This window comes from Heloderma suspectum, chromosome 7, assembly GCF_057233095.1.
Source record: "Heloderma suspectum isolate Gila_16-S chromosome 7, 16-S_ref, whole genome shotgun sequence".
NCBI lineage: Eukaryota > Metazoa > Chordata > Lepidosauria > Squamata > Helodermatidae > Heloderma > Heloderma suspectum.
The window spans coordinates 113,530,431-113,552,135 of NC_139464.1; the positions used below are offsets into that span (position 1 = coordinate 113,530,431).

The 21,705-nt window shown below is 44.6% G+C and overlaps 1 protein-coding gene across 2 annotated transcripts in view; it reads right to left on the reverse strand.

Moving 5' to 3' along the window:
• Positions 1 to 21,705, reverse strand: part of FRMD4A (FERM domain containing 4A) — a 300,096-nt gene that overhangs the window by 135,403 nt on the left and 142,988 nt on the right. For both annotated transcript variants that reach the window (XM_084811642.1, XM_084811641.1), the window contains exon 3: positions 15,702 to 15,796. In XM_084811642.1, coding sequence (XP_084667768.1) covers positions 15,702 to 15,796 — 95 coding nt within the window. The remainder of the gene's footprint in view (positions 1 to 15,701; positions 15,797 to 21,705) is intronic.

The following is a 21,705-nucleotide window of genomic DNA, read 5'->3' on the forward strand; positions in this document are numbered from 1 at the left end:
CTGCCTTGCTTCATTCACTGGATCCAGACAATGGTGTCGTCCACTCGTAACCCTGCTGTGTTTTCCCATAATCCTTCCGTCTTTTTCCTTACTGCAGAAAATCCATTAAGGAAAAAGAGGCGGAATTGCTGCACAATGTCTTTTGATGGGTAGTGCTAGGAACCCTTCATCTGGAAGCACCCTGGGAGATAACAATAAGCATAATAAGGCCGCTGAACAGCACAGAAACCTAGGTGACCGTGTGGTATTTGGGGAATACATGCATCACTGCAGCGGAGGGGGCGGTGATATCATTTCAGGCACAAATGTTTAATATATAAAGTTCAACCTGTCAGGGTGAAAACGGGAGATGTACAATGAGAAAACGGAGTACCAAAGAGATAAGGGCTTTTGTCCTTTACTGCAGTCCTACCACCCTTGGCGTGGCTATATAATTGAAAGCCTGTCAGGTTTTCCATTAAAAGTCATTAATGCTAGGAGTTTATACAAGGCCTGTAATATTTCACTGCAGGCTAAAACATAGCCAAACAATGTCTCAGACGTTTTATTTGCCACCCAGTATGTCTGGAACAGCCTTGCAAATAGCTCCTGCCAAGCCGCCTTTCAAGAGCTTTTGGAAACACAGCTGCTTCTCCCTCGCACACTCACATGCACGCGCGCACGCGCACACACACACACACAGAGTAAGCTGTAGTTACTACATGCTGCTCTCCGTTTGCCATTGTGATACTGTTTTATACCATTTTCCCCTGTAAAGCTGGCAATAGCTGATACTTTCCCCCAAAGTGTTGAAAGTAGAATGATAAGAGGCTGTGACAGAGGATTTTTGGCCCCCGCCTAGCCAGAGATGCTGGGTGGAAAACAAAAATTATTTTTGTGCACAAGATAGGGAGATGATGGCATCGAGGGGCAAATGAACATTTGATGTCACTTTACACTGAGTCAGACCTTTGGTTCATCTAACCCAGTACTGTCTACTTTTCAAGGTCTCATGCATAGTTCTTTCCCAGCACTGTTGCTAAGATCCCTTTTTAAGAGGAGATGGTGGAGAATGAAACTGAAACCCTGTGCATGCAATGTATGTGCTCATAGAGCTGTGTTCCCTCTCCTGCATTAACAGTGGAATAAATACTATGCTGCATGGAGCCAGAGGTTGATAACAGCTGTGAGTGAGATGTGTGTTGGCTGTGCCTGGATCCTGGATGGGTCAAACAGGACATAAAAGGGGTAATGCAGAGTGAGGTATACAGCTTATAGTTCCTGGGTACCAAGGAAGAGATAACCCATGGCTTTCCTTGTTGTAATCTTGTGGTTGTAAACAGGGCCATGGGTTCCGTAGACCCAATTCCACCTGTGATCTGTGATGATCACAGAAGCTGAGCAGACCTGGCTGGTCCCCAATATAGGAACATGTCTCTTGGCCTCATTACAGAGGTATCTTTGCATGGGATGTATACACTCACCCTACTATTTTCTCTGTTCATTGACTTGCACGGTGATCTGCAAAAGCTACTTGACCAAAAAGGATTAGGGGGCAAAAGCCATAAGTGTGTATGCCATGTGCAACCATGCCTCCCTCATACCACCATCAACGTCAAAATCTGTCTCCAGCCAAATTTATTCACTTGCATCTTTACTTCGTGGCTTTTACTGGGCAGAAAGTCTGGTCTCCCTTCCCATGTTTTATGTATTTTGCATGGAGGGCAATGAAACCCTTTCTAGTCCATGGATTGCAGGGAACTTTCTCATTGTCAGGCTGTTAACAACATGTGGTCATAGAAACAATGATGGTCTAGCAAGGATTCCACCAGTGCTATCAACAAATTTGGGAGACCCGTTCTTGGCCAGGTGGCAGGGAAGATTACGGCTGTTGCAATCCATGCTGTTTTGTTTCTTAGGCCATAGTTTCTTTTTGTCCCCACTCTACTCACCAACACAAAGCATGCTTTTAGAGATTCATGCACCATAATACGCTTACAGCATATATGCATGTCCCCTCTTCTGACTGTTGGGCAATTACTTTTAATTTCTTTAGAGAAGCTTAACTTTAAAAAAAAACAACTCCATTATATTGGCAAATAGTTTCCCAATTACCTAGAAGGAGCGGAATCAGGAACTGATTTGCTTTTCTTTGAGCCCTTCGGTGTCATAGATGCACTGAGATGGGAATATGAATTATGGCCCATATGCAAAAGTTTCCCAATATGGGTATTTAGTATGTGTGAGGTTTTGCTGTGCTCCCAATTCCACATTTCATTGTCAACTTTATTTCAGTTTGACAAATGTTGATAATGATGGTGTACAGAGAAGGAAGATAGTGAAACACCCATTGCACGTTACTTTCATGCTATTCTAGCCTAGGGCTGCCCTCCCAAGCCTCCCACTTCTTCCAAACCCTGTGCCATAATTACAAGATTGCCATTTGCTGTGGCACCCACTGGTACCATCAGCTGTCTGGGACGTCTCATGACACCTGAGTTTGATGAGAAGGAGGATGAGTTACCAGACTCTGAATCTATGAATGGCATCTCAGACCTTTGGGGGAGAAGTCTCACCTCCCAAGGCTGTTTCTTCTAGAGATTCCCATTGTAAAAGGAAGAGAGTAAACAGGCTGTTCCCTGGTGCCACCAGTGTATAGCAACACCCTTGAAACTCCACTTACAATGCTTCTGACAATCATTAGAAACTTCTTGGATATAAGGTAGGAGTGGGCAACTTGTGCCCCCCCCCCCGATGTTTTGGTCTACAACTCCCACCATCCCTCACCATTGGCTTTGCTGGCTAGGACTGATCGGCGCTGTAGGCCTCCAAAACATCTGGAGGGCCACAAGTTGCCCATCCCTGACATAAGCGCTCAGCTGATATTCCAAACTTTGTCAGATTGTCAATATCTGCCTTCCCTGGGAGCTCTCTCAGAGCCTGAGCCCCACCTGGCTAACTGCTTCCACGGCAGGGGCGGTGCTAGGTACCTAAAAGATCCAGGGCTCAGGCCCATAAGACAAAAGATCTGCACAAATTTGCATATACTCATTTATGTATGCAAATGTATGTGTATAATTAGAAATAATTACTATAATTTAAATTTTATAGAAGGCCAGGTAATTAACCTCTCGCTTGCTTTCAGGACAGAACTGGGCAATGTCCCAAACGGTGCTCGCTTAAAACCTACCCTCCATGGACCCACACTTTTCCTTGGTCGTTCAGGCCCAAATCCAGATGGGTGGATGGAGCGCCCGGGACCAACAAAGAGCTTTAGGGCACTTTAAACATTTACCGATTAACTTCAAACTGAACGTGGCACACTGTCAAGGGAGAGTATGGGAATGTATTGTAGACTATAATGGCCCATGCTCTTAGGCTTCCAACTCACACAATTACTAGGGAGTAACCCCCATTAAATATAGTGGGATTTACTTCTGAGTCGATCCTCACTTGCTCTCCCCACCCCACCCCAAATCACCAACAGCGCTGAATATTGACTTCAGGACTGGAGGATGCTACTTTGCTGCTCTTAGTCCCTGGACCAGATGAGAAAGCAGAGAGAGTCACCGCCAAAGCTTTTATTTCAAATACTTTATTTCAGTAGTTTCTGGGATTCTAGAACACTTTTTTTTTAAATTACAGTTCTTGGGTTCTAACTTCTTGAAATCTTAAAATGTACATACACCAAATGTTGCCATATTAAGTTTCTCGCAACCATCATCATACGACTCTTAAAGTACCAAAATGCATAGCTGGAGACCTTTATTAGGACCAATCAAAATTCCTAATAAAGGTATTGCCCAACTGTGGATTTGGCTTTTATTTTCTCATGGACCAGCATGGCTACCTTTGTTTTTGGTTGCTTGTTTTTTTAAATTACCAAACCTATCAATTCCTAGGTTTCTCTCTAGATCCAGATATTGGATCAATTTTCAGGGTGGATAAGCAGGATGCAGCTCTGTGCACATATACTAAGGAGTAAGACTCCAATCCTACAAACACTTACCTGGGAGTAAATCCTATTGAACTCAGTATGACTTACTTCTGAGTAAACATGGATGGGCTGGAGTAAGCCCAGGGACTTTTCATTCCGAGTTGCCCTGTGCTCACCATCTGCTCCTGAGAGCTCCAATTGAATCGAGGGGGCGTGGCCTGAGGGCTCCCAGCAGCTGTGTGGGTGGGGAGTTTCAGTCTGTTTCCTGTCTCCTAGCTGAGCAGAGCAGAGCAGAGGAAGCTGCTCCAGCTGGTCTAGGGGCTATACAAGCAAGCAAGCTCCCACAGAGCGAGTGATCAGAGCGAGGGAACAGGGAGAGCAAACAGGAGTCTGCTGGGGAGGTCAAGGGGGATGCCCCTAACAATTTTTTGAAATTTCTTTTTCTTGCAACACACACTTCCATACCAGTGGGACTCTGTTGTTAACCTCCAGTAGATAGAGGACAAAGCACAAGCTATTCCAGTACAATCAGAAAACTAGAAACATAAAGGGAAGAGAGACTATGGAAGGAAAAGACTCTCCAGTGGCGGTGACGTGCAAGGTCTGTGCAATGTTTGTTTTCTTGCCTGAGATCAACATGGCCTACATGTGCAACAAGTGCAAGTTGATCATGCTGTTGGAAGAAAAAGTAAGAGGCCTGGAGCGGCAAGTGTCAATCCTCAAGGGAATAAGAGAACAAGAAGAGTTCTTGGACAGAACAGTGGAACTACAGCAGCAAAGTGAAGAACAGAAGCTAGAAGAGCAACAGCAAGCTGTGGCAGAAGAGAAAAATGCTGAGGTGAGGAAAAATGAAGTGGAGGATACTCCTTGGAAAAGGGTGACAGGAGCAGAAGAACTAAAAGCCACTCTGCACCAGCGGAAGCAGTGGAACTATGGAACTATTTTCAGGTACTTGAGGATGAGACTGGAGGGCAGCCTGCAGAGGAAGAATTACAGAGGACCCCGCATGAGAGCGAGCAAGAGATTGAAGGTCAGTCAAGCAGAGGCAATGAAACCAAGGCCTACAACAACAACAAGAGTAGTAGTAGTGGGAGAGTCCTTGCTGTGTGGGATTGAAACCCCAGTATGTCGCAAAGACCCATGGACTCGCCAGGTATGCTGTCTCCCAGGAGGACGGATTAGAGACGTGACTGAACGGTTGCCTACACTCATAAAGCCCACTGACAGGTATCCTTTTCTTCTCATTCATGTGGGAACAAATGATACCGCCAAGTGGAGCTACGAAGAAGTCATGTCATACTTTGAAGCTTTGGGAAGGAAACTCAAGAACTTTGGGGCCCAGATAGTTTTCTCATCCATCCTTCCAGCAGTTAGAAGAGGGATAGAAAGGGCAAGAAAAATATTCCAGGGGAATGACTGGTGCCAATGCAAGAGATTTGGATTCTGGGACCACGGGCTATACTTCCTGGAAGATGGACTGTTGGTAAGGAATGGATTGCACCTCACAAGGGCTGGGAAGAATGGATTTGGCCACAGCATGAAGAACTTCATCAGGAGGGCTTTAAACTGAATTCTGCGGGGGAGGGAGACATAAAGTTGGGGGTAACAATGGATGAAGGCTCATGCACCACAACAGAGACAACAGCTCTAAGAGTGCCCAATAATAGTCTTCAGAAACATGTAGGAAGAAAGCCAGACTATAATGCACATGGTCCTTTCCTGGGGAAGGTTCTTGAGTGGGTGGTTGCCAACCAGCTCCAGACACTCTTGGATGAGACCCATTATCTAGATCCATTTCAGTTGGGGTTCAGGCCAGGTTTTGGCATGGAAACAGCCTTGGTCACCCTGTATGATGACCTATGTTGGGAGAGAGACAGGGGGAGTGTGACCTTGTTGATTCTCCTTGATCTCTCAGTGGCTTTTGATACCATCGACCATGATATCCTTCTGGGACAATTGTATGAGTTGGGAGTGGGAGGCACTGCATTGCAGTGGTTTCGCTTCTACTTGGATGGTTGGCTCCAGAAGGTGGTGTTTGGGGAATATTGTTCAGCCCCGTGGATTCTCCAGTATGGAGTCCCACAGTGGTCAGTGCTGTTCTCCATGCTATTTAACATCTACATGAAACCGTTGAGTGCAGTCATCTGAAGTTTTGGGGTGCATTGTCATCAATATGCTAATGACACGCAGCTCTATTTCTCCTTTTCATCTTCTTCAGGTGAGGCTGTGGATGTGCTAAATCGGTGCCTGGCTGTGACAATGGACCGGATGAGGGCTAATAAACTGAAACTCAATCCACACAAGACTGAGATCCTGTTGGTGGGTGGTTCTTCTGACTGGATGGAGGGTGCTCAACCTGTTCTGGATGGGGTTGCGCTCCCCCTGAAGGAGCAGGTTCGTAGCTTGGGGGTTCTCCTTGAGCCATCTTTGTCACTTGAGGCTCAGGTGGCCTCAAGGGCATGGAGTGCCTTCTACCAACTTCGGTTGGTGGCCCAACTATGCCCCTATCTGGACAGGGTTGGCTGGTTTCAGTTGTCTATGCTCTGGTAATCTCCAACTTAGATTATTGCAATGCACTGTATGTGGGGCTGCCTTTGAAGATGGTTCAGAAACTGCAGCTCGGGCAAAATGCGGCTGCCAGATTGATAACGGGGACCAGAAGGTCCGAACATATAAGACCGACTCTGGCCCACTTGCGCTGGCTGCCTGTATGTTTTCGAGCCCGATTCAAGGTGCTGGTTTTAACCTATAAAGCCCTACATGGCTTGGGACCACAATACCTGACAGAACGCCTCTCCTGACACGAACCTACCCGTATACTACGCTCAACATCTAAGGCCCTCCTCCGGCTGCCTACACCGACGGAAGCTCGGAAGACGGTGACAAGGGACAGGGCCTTTTCGGTGGTGGCCCCCAAATTATGGAATTATCTCCCTGACGAGGCCCGCCTGGCGCCAACACTGTTATCTTTTCAGCACCAGGTTAAGACCTTTCTCTTCTCCCAGGCATTTGGCAGCATATGATAAGTTTTAATCGATCCTGGAATGTCTTATGCTTGTTTGCTTTTGAGATTGTTTGTTTGAAGTTGTTTCAGATATATGTTTCTTTTGTGTATATTGTCTGTTCATGTTTTTTTTTATGTAAATGGTTGTTAATCTCCGTATATTCTATTATTAATGTTTTTAATCTTTGTAAACCACCCAGAGAGCTCTGGCTATTGGGCGGTATAGAAATGCTAAGATAATAATAATAATAATAATAATAATAATAATACAGAATAGTCTTTGATGACTATATATTGATGCTCAGAGTATGGGAAACAAACAGAACTAACTTGAACTCTTAACACAGGAGGGAAATTATGACTTGGTGTAACTGAAACTTGGTGGGATGACTCCTATGACTGGAATACAGCAATTGAAGGATATAACTTGTTCAAAAAGAACAGAAGGAACAGCAAGGGTGGAGTTGCACTATATGTTAAAAATACATATCTCTGCACAGAAATACAGGAGGAGGAGCTTGGTAGCCCCATCAAGAGCATCTGAGTTAAAATAAATGGACCAAAGAATAAAAGGAATAAGGTGTTTGGAGTCTACTACCAGCCACCCAATCAAGGAGAAGACAAGTTAGAGAAGACCTCTATCAAAATGACAATGTTTCAGGGAAGCATGATGTAGTAGCAATGGGGGACTTCAATTTCCCTGATATTTGTTGGGAGACAAATTCTGCAAAACATGGCCCCTCCAAGAGATTCTTGACTTGTGTTGCTGATAACTTCCTCCTACAGAAAGTAGAGGAAGGAACTAGAGGATAGGCTATCCATGACTTGATCTTAACCAACAGAGATGACTTAGTGGATAAAGTAGCAGTTACGGGGACTCCAGGGAAAAGTGACCATGTTATACTTGTGTTCTTGGTTCTAAAGGAAGCAAAAGCCAAGTGTAGCCAAACACATACCCTGGATTTTAGGAAAGCTAATTTTAATAAACTCAGAACAATAATAGGTAAGGTCCCATGGCAAGCGACCCTAATGAGAAAAGGAGTCCAAGATGGGTGGGAGTTTTTTAAAAAGGAAATTCTAAAGGCACAATTACAAACAATTCCAACAAGAAAAAAAGGCGGAAGACAACAGAAGAAGCCAGTGTGGCTTCACAAAAAGCTTAGGGATGACCTGAAAACTAAAAAGAACACGTATAGGAAGTGGAAGGAAGGCCAAGCTACAAAGGAAGAGTGCAGGCAGGTAGCACAGAATTGCAGGGATGGCGTCAGGAAGGCTAAAGCTGAGAAGAAGCTAAGGTTAGCGAGGGATGCTAAAAGTAACAAAAAGGCTTTCTTCAGATATGTGCATAATAAAAGACAGACAAAAGAAATGGTGGTTCAACTATTAAATAAGGATGGCAAAATGATAGATGACAAAGAAAGGCAGAAGTGCTCAATTCCTACTTTGGCTCAGTCTTCTCCCAAAAGAGGGTCTATGACCCCCCTTGGCAAAGGCGAAGTACAGGCTGAAGGGGCAGGATTACATCTTGTGATTAATAAGCATATGGTCAAGGAACACCTAATGACTTTGAATGAGTTCAAATCTCCAGGGCCAGATGAACTGCATCCTAGAGTCATAAAGGAACTGGCAGAAGAACTCTCAGAACCACTGTCTATTATCTTTGAGAAATCATGGAGGACGGGGGAAGTGCCAGATGACTGGAGGAGGGCTAATGTTGTCCCTATCTTCAAAAAGGGCAAAAAGGAGGAACCTGGGAACTACAGACCAGTCAGTCTGACATAAATCCCTGGGAAAATTCTGGAGTAGATTCTAAAGCAATCCATCTGGAAGCACCTTGAAAACAATGCAGTGATTACTCAAAGCCAACATGGATTTGTCAAGAACAAATCCTGCCAGACGAATCTGATCTCATTTTTTGATCGGTCACCTCCCTTGTGGACTGTGGGAATGCTGTGGACATCATATACCTTGACCTCAGGAAAGCTTTTGACAAAGCACCCCATGATATCCTGATGAGCAAACTAGCTCAAAGTGGGCTAGACGAAACAACGATCAGGTGGATCCACAGTTGGCTACAGGATCGGACTCAAAGAGTGCTTAGTAATGGGATCTTCTCAAACTGGGGAGAGGTAATGAGTGGGGTACTGCAGGGCTCAGTCCTGGGCCCAGTGCTCTTCAACATTTGTATTAATGACTTGGATAACGAGGTGCAGGGAATGCTGATCAAATCTGCAGATGACACAAAATTGGGCAGGATAGCTAATACTTTGGAAGACAGAAACAAAATTCAAAGTGATCTTGATAGGCTGGAGCGCTGGGCAGAAAACAACAGAATGACATTTAATAGGGATAAATGCCAAGTTCTGCATCTAGAAAAAGAAACCAAATACACAATTACAAGATGGGGGATACTTGGCTCAACAATACTACAAACGAGAAGGATCTTGGAATTGTTGTAGATCACAAGCTGAATATGAGCCAACAATACGACGATGTGGCTGCAAAAAAGGCAACTGCTATTTTGGGCTGCATTAATAGAAGCATAGCTTCCAAATCATGTGAAGTACTAGTCCCCCTCTACTCAGCACTGGTTAGGCCTCCTCTGGAGTACTGTGTCCAGTTCTGGGCACCACACTTTAAAAAGGATGCAGACAAACGTTAGAGGGTTCAAAGGAGGGCAACGAAGGTGATCAGGGGACTGGAAACAAAGCCCTATGAGGAGAGACTGAACAAACTGGGCTTGTTTAGCCTTGAGAAGAGAAGACCGAGGGGAGAGTTGATAGCGCTCTTCAAGGACTTGAAAGGTTGTCACAGAGAGGAAGGCCAGGATCTCTTCTTGATCATCCCAAAGTGCAGGACACAGAATGATGGGCTCAAGTTACAGGAAGCCAGATTCTGGCTGAACATCAGGAGAAACTTCCTGACTGTTAGAGCAATACGACAATGGAACCAGTGACCTAGGGAGGTAGTGGGCTCTCCCACATTGGAGGCATTCAAGATGAGGCTGGACAGCCATCTGTCAGGGATGCTCTGAGTTAGATTCCTGCATTGAGCAGGGGGTTGGACTCGATGGTCTTGTAGGCCCCTTCTAACCCTACTATTCTATGATTCTATATTTAGGATTACACAGTAAATTTGATGTAATCCTGAACATGTTTCTCCATCCACAGATCTCTCTGTACCCCAGTTGTTTCCCTGCCCCAAATAATTTCCTGTACCAGCTCAGCTCCCTTTCCCCACCCCACAGATCTCTGCAGCCATGTCCAGGGCTGGCCCCAAGACATTTTGTTGCTTGAGGCAGAGCAGCAAATGGCACCTTCCCCCTTCCTCCAAGGTGCATAGAAGTATTCAAAGCTGGTCAAGTTGTTTTGGCCCCCAAGGCAGAATTTCCTGTAACCACCTCTCCCCTTCCCTGGCAATGAAAATACAATAATAATTAATAGATTAAATAATGTATAATTTGCTACTTTTTCATGATGTCCCAAATCAGCTGGTTGAAGCAGCTACTTCAGGCTCTAAAATGTGTGTGTCTTTAAAGGACTCTGTCTCCTAAGGACACCCCTATTTATAAAAAGGGATGTATGGACAAGGGAGAGGAGGGCATTTGATTTCAGAAAAAAAGTCAGGTAGAAAGTTTCAAGGGAGGCAGCAGGAGCGGAAGCACATGTGGGCAAAAACCAGCTGGTCTAGGGGGATCAGATGCAACAGAGATCATCAGGGCTCCTGTACCTTTACTTCAGCAAGTGCCATTTTTCTCCAGTTACATGAAAAGCAACATCTTTCAAAGTAACTTTCTGTACAGTGGATTCCAGTCCATGAAAACGTATTATGCCACAGAAAATTTATGAGCTTTTAAGGTGCCACAAGGCGCTGTGACTTTTGAACACAAAAACCAAGAAGCCCCAATCGTCCTTCCATATCTATTCACCTTTATCTAGCCTAGTGCAAACCCCTTATGCCAAGGAGGACCACGCGCCCACCAGAATCTGGCCACATGGATCATGCAAAAAGCAGGTGCACTCTAAAAAGATGACTGCAGAGCCAAGGAGCTCCAGGCACACACCAGCAAGCTATACACTCATACATTATCTTGCCCCAAATTCAGACATTGATGCTCATTCAAATCTTTTTGCAAGCAATCCAACTTCTGTTTTCCCCCAAGTTAAGGAGCCTGGGCCAGCTTGGAAGAAGCAACAGATGAGGAAGACCTCTGGCATACCATTTGATATGTGAGCAGCCAGTGTGCCTGCTCTTCCTCTTGCCAGGGCCTTACTGTTGACAGTGGCCCAGGGCACAAGCACAATTACCCAGTAGCAACTGGCTGGGCAGATCTCTGCAGAGTCAGGCACGGTCCGAGAAAGCTGTGTGACAGTGATGCTGTTAGGCAATTTTGGACTCTGAACTTAATGAACATAATGAGCAGAATGTGGAAGGAAATGTGGCAGTCTCCCCTCTAGTTTAAAAGACTGGTGCCTTCATGTTATATTCCCTATTAGTCTGCTAATGGAGTGAGTCCTAAGGTCTTCTAGTAACTACAAGGCTAGTGAGTTCAGAGGGAAGAAGTAGGTTTGTATTAAGGCAGATGATGGCAACTGGAGCAGCTTTATAGATCCGGGGCACAGCTTAATGAAGATCCAGGGCCCATGCCCAGGTGGCCTTCTTCACTTTGCCCATGTTCCATGGCAGGATGAATCCTGCCAAAGCTCAGTCCTAGCCAGGCTCTCTTTAATCACCCGAAGTCTGACACCCAAAGGGTCCCTCACCTGCTGAATTAACTCTGTCTGTTAACTGCACAACCAAACTGAATTTAGACCAGAGCACATCCACCCCCACAGCCCACGACCTGCCACATAACACAAAAAAGATAGCTTAACCCTAAAGGTGATGATTAATACTGTAAAATGTTCCTAAGATCTCCCAAACATTTTGCTTTTATAGCATGACAATCTTATTCTGGTCACGCTGCATGAAGTAATGACCGTCTATTACCAAAAGGAGCTATTAAGTTACCAACACAAAGGTTGTTCTCATTGATTTTCTATTCAGGTTGTCATGAGACAGTACAGCTAATGAATGGAAATCCCCAGTACAAATCATTTCTAAATAAATTACACCTGCAGAGATTTTCCTCTCGAGTTGAAGAATTACTTTCATACTATTTTAGGGCGGCCCCCACAAGCCTCCCACTTCCTTTAAACACACAATCTAAACTAACACCGGTGGATATTTTCTAGTGCTCTCAAGGGTTTAGATGGATTTTTCAATGCAAGTTAGCTGCCTTTTGATTAATTTTTCAATTAAAAACAGCACAATATTTTAATGCATTGGTACCTGGGGGATTTTTTGTTAAGATAATAATTGTTCTTGACTAAACAGCACATTCGAGGGATCCCTGTAGGCATACCTTGACCGGCATAGTTGCTATCCCCTCTGTGGTTGCCGCCACAACAATCAAGGTCTGTGTGGATGTTTCTGCCACACGGTTCCTGTAGCAGCATATTTAACATACCACAATGTCCTTTGTGAGGTGCACACCTTACATGAAACGCTAAACGTGCTGCTTGTGAAATCACACAAGCAGAAGCCTTTGCATAGCGTCTGACTGCCTCCAGTGAAATTGTGGCAAACACACCGTTTGGGTACATGATTACCCCGATCCAGCTGACGGGTGGCATGGGGGATATCTCACGCTGGATGGGGGCCATGTGCATAAATGGTGTGTGTGTGTGTGTGTGTGTGTGAGAGAGAGAGAGAGAGAGAGAGAGAGAGAGATTACTTCCCTATCCAGCTGCAAGGGCAATGTACACACAGCTCTTTCAGAAAACTGACGCCAGTACCAAACTGATGCAAGCATTGAAAAGGGGACTGCATTTAGTCCACTCTGCCTCATCCTCCCTGCTGAACAGCAGACAAGCACCACTGAAGGTTTTCCAAAAGGGCACATGGACACCATTGGATTGGGAACCAACGGTGTTTTTGGAGAGATGATCTTAAATTCACTGGCTGTGGTTCAACAATGCAGCCTCACCTACACAAGCAGGGCTCTCCCATGGTCAGCCAATGCAAGCCTGCAGAGCCCTGTCTGAAATAGCCAGCAGGGGGAGCTGTGGGCCTGCATGCACTTTGGATGGCAGCACTTGTCAGAATCTAGAGATAGATCAAATGTTGTTGACATTTACAACACAGGTGTTGAAGTTCAGGCCCAGGGGCCAAATCTGGCCCACCTGTGGTTCTGATCTGACCTTCTGGGGTTCCCCAGATGGCATGCCTTCTTCCCCGGGTCCCACCACCTCTCCCCCAACCAGTGATCATTTGGTGGTTTCCTGGCTCTGGCATGTTCCCTCCCCCATTCTAAATGGTTCAAATGCCTCTTTTGCCTTTGACCCTGCCCACTGCTGGAATGCGGCCCCAGAGAGCTTCTCCAAAACTAGATTCGGCCCCTAGGCTGAAAGAGGTTAAACAACCCCTGATTCACAGCAATGCTCACGTGTTAACCCTACTTGCAAAGGCCAGGTCCAGTTAATATCCACAGTTTAACTTGTGATGTATGAATATTTGCTCATTTATTACATTTCGTTCCTGCTTCCCAGCCCAATGCAGCTTACAAAAGATTCTCCATGGAAAATATCTAAGCCAAATAATACAGTAAGACCAAACAAAAGAGCAACCAATAGAATCCAACAATATTAATCTAAAATTAGTAAAAACAAACAAAGCCAAAACAGTAAATGCAAAACTCAGTTTCAGTAAAAGGCACATCAGCTACCTGAAAGACCGCCTCCTCCCATATGAGCCTTCCCAGGTTTTAAGATCTTCGGGGGTGGCCCTTCTCATGGGACTGCTGTCATCAGAGGCTCATTCGGTGGGGACGTGAGAGAGGGCCTTTTCTGTGGCCGCTCCCAGGCTCTGGAACTCCCTGCCAAGAGAGGCTAGCTTGGTCCCCTCTCTGTTGTCCTCCAGCTGGCAGACACATGTCTTTTTATTCAGGCAGCCCTTTGGCATATAAGCTGGTTTGTTGCTGAAGGGGTTTTTAATGGGGTGGTGCTGTTTATTTCTTGAATTGTTGTGTTTTAAATTGTGTTTTTAATTTAGTTGTTTTTATGCCAGGTTTTAATTGAGATTTTGTTCATCCCAATTTTGTTGCTAGCCACCGTGAACGCCATTTTGGGGTGGAAAGGCAGGGGCGGAAAAATAAATGAGTAAATCACAACTAGTGCTCAACCAACCATTCACCCCACAAATGCTTTCCTAGAGAAAAGGAACGCATTCACAAAGCCTCTTAAAGCAGCATTTTTCAAATCACGTTCTGAGAAGTTTATAAGGGGTTCCTCAGTTCGGTAATGACAAACAAATGTCCCTGAAAGAGAGATTGACCACCACTATTGATAGTCTCCTAATTTGCGCCGCCACATTCATGTTCCCTAGGGTGTGTGCTTAGTTCACATGGAGCATTAATGCGGTCTAGCCAGCGCTCTCGTGTGACCTGAGTGTGTGTGTGTGTGTGTGTGAGACAGACTGACTTCCCAGAATCCTTTGCAAGGCACAGAAGTTTCACTGAAGACATGGAGGGAGTCCTTGGCAGACAAATTGATTTGGAAATGGTTCCCTTGAAAGTTTTCAAACCATTATCCTAAATGACAGCAGAAAGAGCTAACTGATTAACGAATCCCGCCGGCTATTACTTGCAGTCCTGATGTTTATGAAACACTAGTCTTTTGTGGGTATGGAGGCACATCTGTTCCAGTTCAGGCAAGGTGAGCGCTAAGGATCCTCAGTGCCTAGATCCTACTTGCGCCCCACCAAAATCAATGCTGGCTGTGTAGTAGTAATGACTGCTGGATTGCACCTTGGGAGATTGAGATATTTTACCATGGAGAAAAAGCAGTTCAGGGTCTTGAAGATACTAATTGAATATTGATTATTTTCTAGCATCTACTGAACTCTTTTTGTTCTAGTCACTGCATGATAAATGGTTAACTAGAACAGCCTTTGTCACCCATAAAGAGCATGCAGTATAAAGAGAGAGGAAGGTATGATTACGCTTAACAAAGGGATGGAAACAGGAAGCAGCTTTCTTTATCTTGATGGAACCATTTGTATCCTAGTTTCATCTGCCAGCCTTTCTAGGCTACATGATTAAGGACGCAATCCTATGGCCACTAGACAGTGTCTAGACGGCCACATGATTTTTCCTTTTCTGGCAACCAAGCTCAGAGCCAGTGCGCCAAGGTCAGTTCCTAGAAAACATATTCCCCACCCCGTCCCCTGCCACCTCATAGGAGGCACGGTTCATACCTGGCTCTGCGCTCCTAAGAGCAGCATGGAGAGTCTGAAAAGGGGGTGTTCCTGGGGCCGGGGAGACACAGCAGAAGCACTGTCTGGCTTCCCCACCTGCTCCGAGCTGCCCTGGCTAGACAGCTGAAATTGCTGCCTAGCTCGGTGCTCCACCCGCCCTGCATTGGATAGTGGTTGCCTCCAAGTTTGAAGGCGGCCAACTATCCCCACAGGATTGCACCCTAAGTCCTCTACAATGTCCTCATGCTTATCATCAGGGGCTTATAATTTACTATTTATAATAGTAAAGTATATACAAACATGGGATTTCAATTAATTGGGTCAGGTTTCTAGTCCTCACGGTTGCAGGGACACTTTGTAAATCCAGAAGCGGTGTCAATAGATATCTTTGCCCCATTGAGCTACCTGCCCTTCTTCCAGGAAAGAGCCCCATACCCATTTTGTCAAGATTTAGGAACTTTTACACCCCGCTCCTGAAACACTTACGTCTCATCTGTGAAGGCAATTCCAAAGTATTCCTTCTCTTTCAGGTTGAAATGTGATGCCACCAGGTCTAGCAGCTCCTTGGCCAAAAGCTTGGGCTAGAAGAGAAGAACAAACAAAACATGCTCAGCCAAGGCAGCAAATGGGTGGGGGTGGGATTCAAGCAGGAGGGAGACATTTCTCCTTTGGAACAATTCAGCGATGATTTCACAAGACATGTGCACAATGACAGCATCATCTATGCGACCAGAGCTGCGGACGGAGGCCAGCTGAGCCAGGCTCCATACAAACCCTTACATTGCAGCATTGTGCTCTGCACCTGGCAATGCCTGGTATCTACATCTCTGCTACAATTCAGATCATTCTGTAAATAAGCAATTATGTTGCATGGGCACAAAGGTTGGCATCAGCCTCTCAGCTTGCAGGCACACACAAATCCCTCAGCATGGTGTGCTGTGTGTGTATCTTGACTACAGGCTCCACTCTAGAGCAGCTGCACAATCCTTCCCAGCTGAGCTTGGAGGTAAATGCAATCACAGTCACCACAAATATTAGCAAAGTCACTAGATAGCATTGCGCTAAGGAGTTCCTTACCTGGCCATACTCTCTTTCACATCTCAGAATTCATAATAGTTATTTTCTCCCATAGCTTTCATCCCTCTAGATCAGCCTTGCCCAACCCTGTGCCCCCCAGATGGGTTGGACTACATACATCATCCCCAACCAGTAGTATGGCAAATCATGCTAGGTAAGGATGATGGGAGTTGTAGTCCAACTCATCTGGAGGGCCCCAGGTTGGGCAAAGCTGCTCTGGAATAAAGACTCTTGTTATGACCCCAGGTGATACTGCCATGCAGAAATTAATTTTGTGCAAGCATGTGTTAAGATACTTATTTGCAGAGTGTCCTGTTTTGGTTTGCCCAATATGAAAGGTGGATAAACGGCAGCCCCTGGGCTGTTTCAGACATTTGCTGCTTTTTTGGAGAGGACAAAGCATTCCAGGGAATGCAGAATGTGCAATAAGGAATGTCTGATCCAGAAAATCCAGATTTCAGCCTTCACTTGTCAGTGGTGACCTGCTCAAGTACCGCGGCATTCAAGTTGACGGTTCCTGGTTAAGCATAGACTGTAACCGGGGATCTGCCAAACCAGACATTATGTCTTTCATGTGGCTACATCCAGGGAAGCAGCAACCATTAAAACTTGCCCTAAGACATCTCCCTCTGTGGTGACAGAACTATTTGCCTTGCATACGGTTGGCCCTGTAACACACTGAATGCAGAAGTAAATAGGCTCCCTCTGTAATTTCATTTATGTACATTCCTAAATAAATACATTTAGGTTTGCAAACCTAAGATCAAATATCAGGTGCTATGGTTTCCTCCTCCCATGCTGCTCCATATTCTAGAAGATGGTTCCACTTCTTCTGTTCATCAAGCTACTTATTTTCTCTTCCGGACCCTGCTGAAGACCTGTCTTCAGCAAAGCATCCTCCTGGACCACCTTGGTCTCACCTGCAGATGCTTTTGAAATTCAGTCTTTGCCAATTGCAATTCGAACTGACCCGATCCACACCACCTGAACGTAGTCATCCACCGGCTTTCACATTGCCTCAATATTTCAGTTGATCTTGGATGAAACCCTGCTTCAAAATGATGTTTAAAGATGCATATTTCGAGAGAAAATATATTTAGAAATGCGTAATTCGTGAAAAAATATGTTTAAATATTTAAAACACTTATTTACTGTTTTGCGCGGCTTTTAAAAATTCGCAGATCAGTGTGGAAACAGTGCAGAATGGACTTATTGGTGAACTCACCCTGCTGGCATTTTTATGATTCCTCTCCCCACCCCGCCTTACTTCTCCCTTCCTTCTTTCCCAGTGTAGGCTGTAAGCTATCTGGAGAGGGATGGTATTATTTCTGTATTACACAGTTTGCTTATTGTACTGGAAAGTTGTAGAGTAGGGGTGGGCAACTTGTGGCCCCCCAGATGTTTTGGCCTACAAGACCCACCAGCCCTAGCTGACATAGCCAAATGGTGAGGAATGTTGGGAGTTGTAGGCCAAAACATCTGGAGAGCCACAAGTTGCCCATCCCTGTTGTAGAAACACAACCAGCAGTGGTAATAGTAATCATAGTTTTCTTCTAACCCCAGCAAAGACAGGATGCTGTATTCTAAAAGATGTGCCCACTCCTTCTTGGTAACACTTGGGTAAAGTAAGCACGGTCAATAGGTTAATGCAATTTTTAATATAGTATGCTCCATGCTCTGGCGAATAGCCGGCCCTGTGAATAATAATTAGGCTTCATAGAATTATTTAGAGTAGATCTGCAAATACCCACTCACTAGACTAGGTCATCTGTGCTGAGTAAGAAATTGTTTTAGATGACCAGGCAAAGTAAGTGTTGCAAAAATTTGCCCCCCGCCCTTTTAAAGGCAACAGGTGACTAACCTGAGCAGATGTCTGCAGATTTGTGAAAATAACTCTCATGTAGTTCTCATGTGCAAGACTGCTTTAGAGTCTCTGAAGCACTTCGAGATTTGTAACTCAGTGTCATATGCTGCAGTCCTATATATGCTTACCTGGGAATACATCCCATTGGACTCAGCTGGACTTGTTTCCAAGTAAACATGCAAAGGATCAAGCTGGTATCCAGCCCCTACAAAATGGCAGCTCACATTCTCTTCCTCCTCCTTCTCAGCATGGATATTTTGCTTTACAGGGCTCAGAGCATGCCACATACATTAGATCAGTCCTCCTTACAACAGCCCTATAAGGAAGGTCAGTAGTATTATACTCATATCACAGACAGGGAGGTTGGTGCTAAGAGAGAATGGCTTGTGAATTCATGGCAGAGATGAGATTTGAACTGGAGGGACTTCCTAGTTCACAGCTCAACCTCTTAGCCATTACACTACAATGGCTATGCATATTTCACCAGATTAGGAACATAAGCAGTAGCAACAGCAGCTGACAGCATCTTGCTGTCTGTCCCCTGGGATATTTAAGAAGCCAAATAAATGCAAAGTGTTGCTCTTGTTTCGGTGGACAGGGAAACTCTGATTGCGAAAGATGCATGAGGTCATCCTTTGGGGCCTTTACTACAGATATAACCGTGACAGGGTTCCCCTACGCCCTCCCATCTCCCCCACCTTTTGTTTCCTGTTTTCTACCATCTGCAGTTTTGTAACAAAACACCCTTGGTTACAACTACGTTTCCTTCCTGGCTCATAGTTCAGCAGAGGCTGGGTGGTGCAGTCAGCAAGGATCCCTGCTCCTAGGTCTACTGCAAACACCACGCCTCTTTTCAAATATGCTATATCAGATAAGAAAGGATAGCCCTTTCTTTGAGAGATAAAGGGGAGTAGGGAGAACAATAGCCGAGGTAGAGCCAGAGTGGCTTCAAGCCAGGTTAGTTACTGGCTCAGCATCCCTGAGGGGACTTAAGATTGGGAAGTTAAGCCCTGCTAGTCCTCTCCACGATTACTTTCCATCCTAAACTTTGCTTGCAGCTGTGCAAAGTTATTGCCCCTTTCACTGCTCCTGGTTCAAAACCTTAGCTGCTACCCTGAGTGGGATTGATCAGCTGCAAAGAGTTTGTAAAGCTTTTTTGATAGGCCATTATTTCTCTGCAGCAACAGGAATGCCTTATCCCTTACCACTGCCATGGCACTATCGCTCTTCTAGCATCATTGGCTTTATAATCACACTATTTTAACAGTGAAAGGTGCTTTCCTGTGAAGGAAAAGGTCTGTCTGGAATAGTCTGTGTATTTCTAAATGGCAGCTGTTCCCTCTCATCCCACAGAATTCAAAGACCAACAATAAAAATTGTTCAGTTTTTAATAGTATGCATTTAGATTTTAGTATATTTCTTTGCACAGTGTTGCGAGCGGCTCTGAGAGTCTTGACTGGCAGAAAAGCTGGACAGATTTAACTAACTAAATATGTGCAGGTGATTAGACCAGCATGCAAACAGCTTCTGGTCTAATCAATTTCACTCCAAAGATAAAATTGGTGTCTAATCCTTATAGTGATTACACAAGGATATATGGAGATACACACCCAGGCTTTCATATACAAAAGTAATTTAAAAATATTTTTAAATATTTATATTCCAAACGTCCATTGTAAGGGGGAGGGGGAGAAGAGAAGCGAGTTACTTGTAATATATTATCCAACATTGATGATAGTCATACCAAAATGTATCCAGACTATCCAAATGTATTCCAGAGCATATTTTGAAGCACTACAAAAACCTGCAGTTCATTGAAGACAATGGCAGGATACAAAAACTGCATGTATATTGCAGGGAATGACAGTGCTACCATACTGCCTCCAACAGACCTGCCATCTGCACATGATCTTAAGGTGTCCCGGAGGCCCTCATGACAATACCACACTAGGCTTTCCCCCACTAAACATTCACAAGGTTTGTGGTCATCTGTGCACAGCAAGCAATATTTCCCTTCACACCAAACCTTCCACAGGTGTAATGAGTGGTGGCATGCAAAATTGCTTAGGATGAGCCATTCTGACAATCTTGTGAGTCACAAGCATGGTGCGACCCAGTCAGGAAAAAAGAAGAAAGCTAAGCACAGCTTTTGTGGGATGTAGTTAATTTTCTGCTGATCATTTGTATTATCATTGGCATATTTACAAAGTTACGATCTCTCAAAAATTCTCACTGTGGTCTAAAAAGAAAACCAAAATAATAACTTTTGTGGAGCTTTCCTGCCTAATCAAATTCAAATCAAAGAGTCTACAGAGCAATTTCACAGACTGAACAAAGTTGGTGAGAGGAACATATATACTTCAGATACTTCAGATAATTTCCTATTGACTCAGAGTGATGATATATGTTCTGATGGCAGTTTGCTATGAATTTTAATAGCAGTAGCCAAAAACTCAGCTGTTTTTCCTGTCTAGTCAACTGGAGGTAATTCTTAATCCTCACAGGCAACCAGGCAAGTATTTACAAGTCTGTCTGTCTGTCTGTCTGTATTTATTGGGCCTAGTATGCTAGAAGCGCGCTCTCTCTCTCTCTCAAACAAGTCCCTACCAACATTCTATAATCTAATAAGCAAAACACAAAAGGGATAAGGAATAGGAACGAAATGAAAATTCAGAACTAATGTTTTAGCAAGTGCCATTTCATGTAGATCAAAACTTATGCTGATTACTAGATACTAAGGTTGTTGTCAGGAGGGGGAGGCCGAGGAGAGAGAAGTAGGTTAATGAATGCCATTTGAGTATTTACATGACCAAATAAAACCAGCAGTGTTCAATTATAATTGTGTTATTTAATTGCAAACCAGAGTATATGCAGTAGGAGCTCAGGTGTACCTGAATTGCCCAGAGGAGAAGCCACATCCTTGTGGAGAGAAAGTCTAGAATAGTAAGGCTGCGTTCCCATCTCTGGAGAGACCTGAGCACTGAAAGCTGCAGCTGAGATAAGCTGATCTGTGTTCACTCACAAGGCAAAAGCTCCTTTCATGCAAGTCACACAAATGGCTCATTAGAAACACTGGCGGCATCTTGCAGTGCCTTTTCAGTTTGTAATTAAATTTTTTGAGTTTTTGTTTTCCAGGGGCTTGTTTGTTTTCCATTAAACAAAGCACTTTGCATCATTGCCACTGCCACAGACTGGCAGCAAGAGGAAGCTAAGATTACAGAGATAAATTGGAGAGGGGAGTGCGTGACTATTTATTTATTTACAATATTTATATACTGCTCCACATCAGAAGATTTCAGAGCGGTGAACAACAAAGATAAAAGTATAAAACACCAGGTTAAAACAGTTAAAAAAATTTAAAGACAAATTCCAATAAGGCTGAATTTAATAAACCACGGCTGGTCACACAAGGAAGGCCTCTCGAAATAACAGTGCCTTCGGGAGGCACTGGAAGGAACACAATGTTGGCGCCAGCCTGACTTCCAAAGGCAGGGAATTCCACAGGAAGGGGGCTACCACACTGAAGGCTCTTTTCCTAGTGGACCCCAA